This window comes from Bidens hawaiensis, unplaced genomic scaffold, assembly GCF_021521415.1.
Source record: "Bidens hawaiensis isolate Kalapana, Puna unplaced genomic scaffold, B.hawaiensis_p1.1 tig00072116_1, whole genome shotgun sequence".
In the NCBI taxonomy this organism is placed as follows: Eukaryota; Viridiplantae; Streptophyta; class Magnoliopsida; order Asterales; family Asteraceae; genus Bidens; species Bidens hawaiensis.
The window spans coordinates 1-9,201 of record NW_027502617.1 but is presented as its reverse complement, the minus strand read 5'-3'; the positions used below and the strand labels follow the sequence as shown (position 1 = coordinate 9,201).

The window sequence follows — 9,201 nt, the reverse complement described above, 5'->3', positions numbered from 1 at the left end:
CCCTCCATTTTCTAGAGCCACCAGATTGCTTGATTTCTAAATAGAGGGATCTCATGCATTTGACCCATATTTGCGGGTATGGATCTCACCAAACCCAGATAGTCTTTAAATGGGTTATAACGTCTCATTTATTTGTGAAATTTATTCATAATCAAACAATAATTTTTGCGGGTCATGGGTCTCACCAAACCCAGATAACCTTTAAACGGGTTATAACATCTCATTTATTTGTGAAATAACATCTTAATCATCAATGAATAATTTCCACGGGTTATGGGTCTTACAAAACCCTAATAACCCTCAAATGGGTTATAAGATCTCATTTATTGATAAACACTTTCATCATTAAACCCTAACTTAATTTCTCCTTAACATGTTCTCTGTTGTTGGGTTATCATCTTCATCGCCGGTTAACTTTCGATACTACCCACTATCGCCAACTACATCAACGCCCCCTTTTTCATTAGACAACTATTTGTGTTCATGTTTGTTCATTTAAAAAATCAACATGCTCGTGTTAGTTTATGTTTATTCGTTAAAAATACAAAATACATACACATCTCAATTGAAAAACCTAAACGCTAAAAAATATAATAACAAACTAATATATATGTATTAAATTAAAACAAAACTACGTTAAATAATAAAATAAATCATCACAAAATAGCAGAATGATTAAAAACAAAAACTTGAATAAACTCCCGTAACACGGGAGGATCAAACTAGTATATATATATATATATAAAAAGAAACATTATTTTAAAAAATGATAAATATATATATTAGGTGTTCATTTAAAGGAATAAAAAATGAGCACATGCCAAAACTATTAATTAATGGGATTGGTAGTTTGGTAATATTCGAGGTTCGTTAAGTTTGTTTTTAACAAGTATAAAATTCATAGTGTCTATATATATATAAAGGCACACATACGTATAATCACACCATTTCTCATCTTCCTTCAAAATATGGCCATTAGCTCTAAGAGTTTCTCAGTGAATATTATTGAGAAAGAAGTGGTCCATGCAGAAACATGGAAGGACCACTGGTTACCCTTTACAAACCTAGACTTGCTTGTGCCACCTTTTGATGTTGGCTCTTTCTTCTGCTACAAAAAACCGTCTCATGGCGATTTTGCCACCATACTAGACGCCCTCAAAGACTCGTTATCTCGAGCTCTTGCGCTGTATTACCCGCTTGCCGGAGAGATCTTATGGAATGCTACTGCTGGAGAGAATCAAATTCATTGCAATAACCGGGGAGTTGACTTCACTCATGCTTTTGCTGATGTTGAGCTTAAGGAAGTTAACTTATATAATCCTGGTGAGAGTATTGAGGGTAAATTAATGCCCAAGAAGTTACATGGAGTACTTGCCATCCAGGTAAATAACAATAATTAACCACTTATGTTTATAAGAAAATCTTCAATATCCAATGGTGAATAGATATAACTAAAGTTTAATAGTGAAGATGTTAATTATTTGGTTAAAGAAAAAGTCATATTTTACACACTTTATAATAAAAATGAAAATAAAATAAAACCCAAAATTGGTTAAGTTATGGAAAACTAAGAATACGAATATGAGATTTTTTTTCTACTGACCGCAATATGTGATTTGACATAACATCCTACTACAAAACGACCGATTTTCAGTGTCTGAAATCCGATGGTGAATAGGTACTGACTGTAATCCTTCGGTGATACACCATCGGAAATTAGGGCATGTTTGATTTGATTTCTTGACGATTACTGACTAGTATTACATGAGAGGCCGAGAGATCGCCTAAAATATCGGCCATAGATGATTACCTACCATTAGTTCAACATAGTACATAGACATTACTTCAAAAAAGTGCCGACAAATTTTTAACGAAATTTTAAAAGTTAGTTTATTCTATATTTTTGGATTTTTTCTATAATTCGTGGGTGATATGTTATGGGTGAGACTCATCTCGATGTGTTAGCTTTTTGTCGCTATCTTATTCGGTTAGCTTTTGTGCAAATAAAGTGGACCCCAGCATGAGCCTCATGAGTTCATCTTTGTATAAACATTTGCTACCGTTTTAGAACATTCTTATCCCACCCTATATCTCTCAACTAAAAATTAAACTAAAATTCAGTACATTTTTTTTCTTCATTTCAATTAAATAATATTTTTTATATATTTATCATTATCTTTATCTTTCCTCACTCACAATCACTTTCAAAAATTATTAAAAAATTATATAGGTAAACAATAGTTTTTCAAATATACGAAAAAATCATTGTGTTTTCTAAAATATAATAACTATTCACTCATAACATCCTAAATCACTCTTTAAATTATAAAAACACCTCCCACATAAAAAATAAGGGGTTGGATGAGAATGCTTAGGCATCTAAATTTTTGAGGCCTTATTTAAAACAACATTTACATAATTTATGAGAATATTACTGTTTAATTTGATTCCTTAAACATGATGTTGCATTAGTTTAGTGGTTATTCCCTCATCCAGGATCTCTGGTGATCCGAGGTCGAGTATTGTCACCCTCACCTGGCAGAATTTTTTTTTGCCTGTGTATGTATTTATAATATTTATTTAGGTTTGTGTATTTATAGTATTGTCACCCTCGCCTGGCAGAATCCAAGTTTAACAGTTTTTTTTGCCTTACGGCTTAGACTTAACTTATTTAGGTCACATACCATAATGGTATTTCCCTTACATATTTTATTATTATTATTATTAGCTTTTATATTGCGGTTAAACTGTGACCTTTTTATTAATATTATTATAATTAGTAGTAGTTTTTTATATAACTGTTAAACTTGGATTTCCTTTTTTTGCTTCATACACATGTTCTTAGAGCCGAGTGTCTCTCTGGAAGCCACCTCTTTATTCCTCTGGATAGAGGTACGGTGTGCCTACATCCCACCCTCCCCAGACCCTACCTATAGCTCCGCTGTCAGTGGGATTTTACTAGGTATGATTGATTGATTGATTGATATGTATTTATAATATCTACATATGCATGTGTATATAGTTATATATGTCTATGTACATATGTATATATCCAAATTTCTTTATTGGTTCGATCAATCACCATTAACCAATGACCAACTTTATAATTTACTAATCATCCAGAATTCCAGATGTCATTAAATATTACTCCATTCGTCCCTTTGAATATGTCATATTTTGAATTTTCAAAGTCTTTATTTATAAACTTTGACCTTAAATAATTTTGTTTGCGTTAGATAACACTTGATGAAAGTTATATGATTTGAGTATGTTTTAAAAAATGTTTTTATCGATATAATTTTTATCAAGTTTTATATAACACAAAAAGTATATAATTAAGGTTAAAGTTTATAAATAAAGACTTTGAAAATTCAAAATAGGACATATTCAAAGGGACGGAGAGAGTATTATATCTTTCTAATCTATTTGTAACTACCATTATATTATAAGGTTTTTAACACCGCTCATGATCTAAGTTTTATTTATTACATATTTTTATCATAAATAGATTACAATAATATTTTTAAATGCAAACTTTATGTTGTCACTAAGAAAAACAAAAACTTGGACGCCTACAAAATGATTGAACCATCCCTTAGGGTATGTGTCAGGTATCGTGATCATAAGAGGGGAGTTCGCCGCGTAGAACTCACGCTCACTAGAACACCACGCAGCGGTATGAGTGATGAGTTAGCATCCCATGTGTGTGCTCAAGGAAATAAGGGTGTTTGATAAGCTAGCCAATCACTTACCATATCTTATTTAACATTTTAAAAAAGTCACTCGTCATTCATTAGGTATAATACATGGTAAATGAGTGAATGTATTTTCTACTTACATGACGTCTACGTTGTTAAACCTTAGACAAGTGAATCAAGAACAACAAACACGATTTTACATAAAACGTTTATGCAACTCTTTTCATTAATTAGAAATAATAACAAAATACTTTCTACTACCACAAAAGAAAACTATTGATGGGTTTATATAACACCCAATACCATACTCCTACTCAAACTAGAAAACATGATCATAATAGACTTCTACCTTATTTAATAATAAATAAAATATTACAATGACTCCAAATTATTCGACTTGGTCCCTGAACTCCAGAACTCCACCAGGCCGTCCTTGAGATCTTCTGTATCACCTTATACATTTCGTATTAATCATTCGAATTCTTTAACTTGTGTTACTCTGAGTTTTACATACATAACATTGTTCACTACTCAGTCATCGAATATGCTAGATATAATAGAGTCCCGGGCCCATTAAAATAAATAAAAAGTTATAGCAGTTGGGCTTTTCTCGAGGTATACGTTATTCTCACGTTTCACGTCATTTCAAAAAGTGTGTTCACTCTTCTGTCTTTTACGTATATGGATCACCTACCCATGTCATGGTGATTTCAAAGAATATTAAACACCGAACAAATAATCATTTAATAATCATGTTCAAAATAACACGGCTGGTGTTTTATAATAACAACTTGAGAAACTTGTTCCTTCATTAATTGTTTACACACTCAAATGAAAAATACTACCTATGTTACATACTTATATTTCTTGTTTCTAATAACTTTTTGAATAAATGCAGTAAGCAAATTAAATCAGTCAAATCAGGGCCGGCTCCGAGAAAGCTAAAAAAGTTTTGGGCCGAAGGCTATTTTTTTTTCCGCCCTTAAGTAAAAGGAGTATTTTGATCGGTTTAAACAATTTAATTTTTATGAGTTTATTTGGTTATTATTGGGTTGTGTAAAAAAATTTTGTATAAAAATATATGCCTCAAATGAGAGTAGAACCTACGGCCTTTGGGTTGGGAATAATACCCCTTTGTCGCTAGACCAAACTAATTGTTATGTAATTGAGTTCAAACAATAAATATACATATTGTTTTAATAAAAAAAACATATAATTTACACAAAAAAAAAATCGGGCCTACGGGGTGTCGGGCATGTGGCCGTCGACCACCCGGCCACACCTTGTGGCCGGCCCTGAGTCAAATGTACCCTAGACCCTACTAATAGCATTTCGCGATTTATGGGATCTCTCTGTGTATGATTGATTGATTAAATCAGTCAAACGTAATAGCATTTTTTACCACACTATACAGGTTACCGAGTTAAAATGTGGAGGCATAGTGATAGGGTGGATGTTTGATCACCGGTTAGCTGACGGGTTCTCAGCCAACATGTTCATCTCGTCATGGGCAGAAATAACTTGATCCGAACAACCATCTATGTTACCCTCTTTCAAGAGGTCTATCCTCAACCCTAGGTGTCCAACCACTTATTCGCAATCACTAAACAATGTGTACTCTATATTTGAACCACCAACTAAGCCCGGCCATGAAAACAACGATAAGAATGGTGATTATGCACTCATTAACCGTGTATATTACATTGAGGGCGAGCAACTTAATAGGGTTCAACTATTAGCAAGTGAAAACGGGCGTAAGAGGTCTAAACTAGAGGCTTTCACCTCTTTTTTGTGGAAGATTATTGCTTTGAGCATGGAAGATTCGGATAAGCGTAACCAGGTTTGTAGTGTGGCTCTTGCGGTTGATGGAAGGAGTAGGTTGGGTCAGGGAGATGGAGAAGAGAAAGAAAAACTAATGGCTTCCCATTTTGGAAATGTTTTGTCTATGCCATTTGGGACTAGAAGATCACAGGTACAAAACTAATTTATTCACTACAAATCAGAGGATTTTTACTAATAATAATTCAACTGCTAAATATGTCGGTAAAGAAACTATCCATGGGTAATTCGTCAGTGAGACTTCATAGGGAAACTGACGTGGATAGGATTTTACTGACGAAACATAAATGACTCTAGCAACAGATCACCTAATGACATACTTTTGGGCTAATCCGTTGCTAAAGTTCTTACAGAGATTTTTTTTATTTTGTTTTTATTTTTTTATTAACAAATACATATCCATGCAAAACTTTCTACATACAATTGAAAAAAAAAATCAGCCTACCATTTTTTTTTAAATATTTTTAGAAATTAGAAAAACGAATTAAACAATATATATATATTATTTTGGTATACAAGCACACATATCTATATAGGTTTTACATTGTCATACATTTATAAAAGCACAAATAAAACCAACAATAAACTAGCCAAATAAGTTTTAAATATTTATGTAAAGTTTTATATAATGCTTACATATATTAACATGCCAGTTGGTTAACAAGTGAAATGGTTGTAAATCTAATTAACTCAATTTGAAATATTAGGAATTGAAGGAGATGTCATTGAGCAATATAGCTACGGAAGTTCACGAGTTCTTACAGACGGCCGTCAGAAAAGACCATTTCCTAGACCTTATAGACTGGGTAGAGGAACGTCGCTCACATCCACTAGTAGCAATAGCATTTGCGAGCACAGAAATGTCAGTGATGATATCATCAGGAACAAGGTTTCACATCATGGACAAGATGGATTTCGGGTGGGGTAAGGTGGTGTTTGGATCATGTCATGTGCCATCTGGCAGGAGTGACTGTTACGTGATGACATTGCCTAGTCCAACCAAAAGCGACGACTGGGTTGTTTATTTGCATTTGCCAAAGAAACAATTGAACTACATTGAGTCACATGCTAGTCATATGTTCAAGCCGTTAAATGCGGATTACCTTAGGATCTAACACATGCTATCTTGTTCTTGACACTTAAAATAGCGTGTACTATGTTTCATTAATATCAATAAATAAAGGCAAATTGTTTCCTTTTTATACTCTTATACTATTAACACCCAAAATTTTCAACTTGGTAAATTTCTTTTATAATTTATTATTAAAAATTGAACCCAACTTTATAACTATTAGTAACATGTTCAAGACCTTGAATGCTGATCACCTTCATAATAAACAAATGTTATCTTATTCTTTACACTTCAAACAACTTACTCATTTCCATACTCTGAACCGCTCAAATACTCGCCATGTTCCTCAAAATATTCAATCAAACGTTTCAAAAACTTGTCGCTACTCACGGTCTCAGTGTCGCATATCAGACAACATTGTCTCCTTGCCCGAGTCACAGCAACATTCATACGTCTACGGTCACTTAAAAATCCCACCTAAAGTAAAAATCCATAAAATTCTTGTAAAACTTAATTCACCGGCTTACATAAATAATAAATTTGTAATGATAAGTACCTCTTTCTTTGAATTTGATCTGACCATTGAAATAATAATGGCTTCTTTTTCCCTGCCCTGAAAGCCATCCACAGTTGAGATCTCCAAATCTTTTAACTTGTCTTCTTTTGTTCTTAGCATTCTTAATAAAACAACCTACGATACACACCCGACAAAATCACAAAATTGAAAAAAAAAAGGAAAAAACAATTTGTTTTTATGTATAAGCAAAACCTGTGCTGAATAAGGAGTAATGATTCCAATATCAGAAGCTCGAACTCCACTTTGAACGAGTCTTTTTGCATGGGCTATTGCAATATCCGCTTCACCTTCGTTTAATGTGCTTTCTTCTTCATCCTTTTTTTCTTCCATGTCACAACTACAATGAAATAATAATATTATTGAAAGTCAAATAATAATATCACGTGACAGGGATTTTTGATATATCCCCTGAAAACTTGGTATAACATCAAATTTACCAAACAAAAAAAAATATGAAATATACTCATTTTCAAATTTCATGATATTTATACTCTTCCCTTAAAACTTGTATTAGGATATGAAAAGGCCTGTACACGAACAAGTATGTTAATGTTCGTTCGTTTTTTAGCCGAGCAAACGATCAACCACGAACTAAACGAGCGCAGGTTTATTGTTTGTGTTCGTTTGTGAACAATGCCTAAAAATTTATTAAAAATTTAAAACTAGAGTAAATGGTAATAAACGTAGAAAGTTTAAAAGCAAAGATAAATGAACAATGTTAAACAAATGTAAGACGGACATAAATGAATGAAAGAGACATGTTTTCATGTTCGTTTGTTTAACTAAATGAAAAAGGTATTGTTCAGGTCCACTCGTGTATTAAATATATGAACATAAAAGAAGTTACTGCCGATTTATTCACGAACGGATCTCTGAACGTTCGGTTCGTTTACAGGCCTAGATATGAGCGTTTAGAGTGTAATAAAAGAGCAGGGTATAATGGTCAATTGGTTAAATTATTAATTAAATTAATCGAAATGGGTGAATATGAAATTTTTTAGTCTATGTGATATTAATTGTTTTGACATTGGGTAAATATGATATTATGGCAGTTTTCAGGGGTATATATGGAAATTGCCCGAGTATGCATACCCTGCTATGTCTACGAGAACAAGAGTAGGTTCTGCTGAAGAAGACTTTTGTACATCCTCAAGTTCATATAGCGTATGTCCAGCAACACTTGCATGAGCTTTAATCTATCATTACAATAATAATTATATTAATAATAACAATGATAAAATATTATCAACAATAGCAATAGTAGTAGCAATAGCAATAACAATGGATTATTGCATACCTTACTGCTGTAAAGCTCATTTGAAGACCAGTTCATAATATGCTCATGCATGCGGTACTGAACGGTGAGCATAGAGATGACATCATCACCGTACAAGTCAGCAAGGCGCTCGAAGAGTGTTTTACCTAAACCTTTTTTCTCAGCTTCAACACTTTGGATAGTTGGAGGAAGTTGAAGGTGGTCCCCTGAAAGTACGCACCTAGAACCCTACAAAATCATGATATAGTTGTTAATATTTCATATTTAAATAAAAGCGCAAACAATAAATCGATAAACTTTCACAATTTACATAACGAAATGGCCACAACATAACGAAATGGCCACACTTTGATTTTGTGTTATCAAATTCGTTAAACTTGTAAAACTGAACAATTTTTTTTTTACATTTTTAGGGGTTTAATAAAGCAAAAATAGACCTTTAAGATGCTAAAAAGTTCTTTTGTTCACTTTTACAAGTTAAGGGATTTAATCAAATCATAAACAGCGTTAAGGAAATCAGGTGTGAGAATTTGTGCCTGGTTAACCCGTTTATTTAAAAAACTTTATAAAAATTGTTCTTATGTTATTAACTTGAATTGATAAATGTTTTATGTCAAAATATAAAAGATTAAAAAAAAATGAACATCATGTTTTATACTTTTATAGTTTAAAATCGTGTTTGGGTTCATGTTTATAGACTACTATTAGCTTTGTGTGGTTTTGATAAGAGTCTAGAATC

General features: G+C 32.6%; 2 protein-coding genes and 1 pseudogene across 2 annotated transcripts; 2 read left to right on the top strand and 1 right to left on the bottom strand.

The window, feature by feature from the left end:
• Window positions 1–848: 848 nt before the first annotated feature.
• Window positions 849–6,736, top strand: LOC143605940 (coniferyl alcohol acyltransferase-like). The gene is made up of 3 exons (XM_077081880.1): window positions 849–1,382; window positions 5,113–5,670; window positions 6,245–6,736. The coding sequence occupies exons 2-3, from the start codon at window positions 5,239–5,241 to the stop codon at window positions 6,650–6,652; spliced, it is 840 nt and encodes a 279-aa protein (XP_076937995.1). The 5' UTR covers window positions 849–1,382; window positions 5,113–5,238; the 3' UTR covers window positions 6,653–6,736.
• Window positions 969–5,223, top strand: LOC143605938 (coniferyl alcohol acyltransferase pseudogene; annotated as a pseudogene).
• Window positions 6,737–6,795: 59 nt separating the features above from the next.
• LOC143605941 (uncharacterized) lies at window positions 6,796–8,701 on the bottom strand. The gene is made up of 5 exons (XM_077081881.1): window positions 8,484–8,701; window positions 8,279–8,382; window positions 7,379–7,523; window positions 7,166–7,300; window positions 6,796–7,086 (listed from the first exon to the last, which is right to left on the bottom strand). The coding sequence occupies exons 1-5, from the start codon at window positions 8,553–8,555 to the stop codon at window positions 6,910–6,912; spliced, it is 633 nt and encodes a 210-aa protein (XP_076937996.1). The 5' UTR covers window positions 8,556–8,701; the 3' UTR covers window positions 6,796–6,909.
• Between the last annotated feature and the right edge of the window lie 500 nt (window positions 8,702–9,201).

Excerpts from the sequence above, each read along its gene's own strand:
- LOC143605940 (XM_077081880.1), top strand. The coding sequence starts at position 5,239 with ATGTTACCCTCTTTCAAGAGGTCTATCCTCAACCCTAGGTGTCCAACC. Across the intron at positions 5,671-6,244 it reads TTGGGACTAGAAGATCACAG|GAATTGAAGGAGATGTCATT; the intron begins GTACAAAACTAA and ends TTGAAATATTAG.
- LOC143605941 (XM_077081881.1), bottom strand. The coding sequence starts at position 8,555 with ATGCTCACCGTTCAGTACCGCATGCATGAGCATATTATGAACTGGTCT. Across the intron at positions 8,383-8,483 it reads ATGAGCTTTACAGCAGTAAG|ATTAAAGCTCATGCAAGTGT; the intron begins GTATGCAATAAT and ends TTGTAATGATAG. Across the intron at positions 7,301-7,378 it reads TTACTCCTTATTCAGCACAG|GTTGTTTTATTAAGAATGCT; the intron begins GTTTTGCTTATA and ends TGTGTATCGTAG.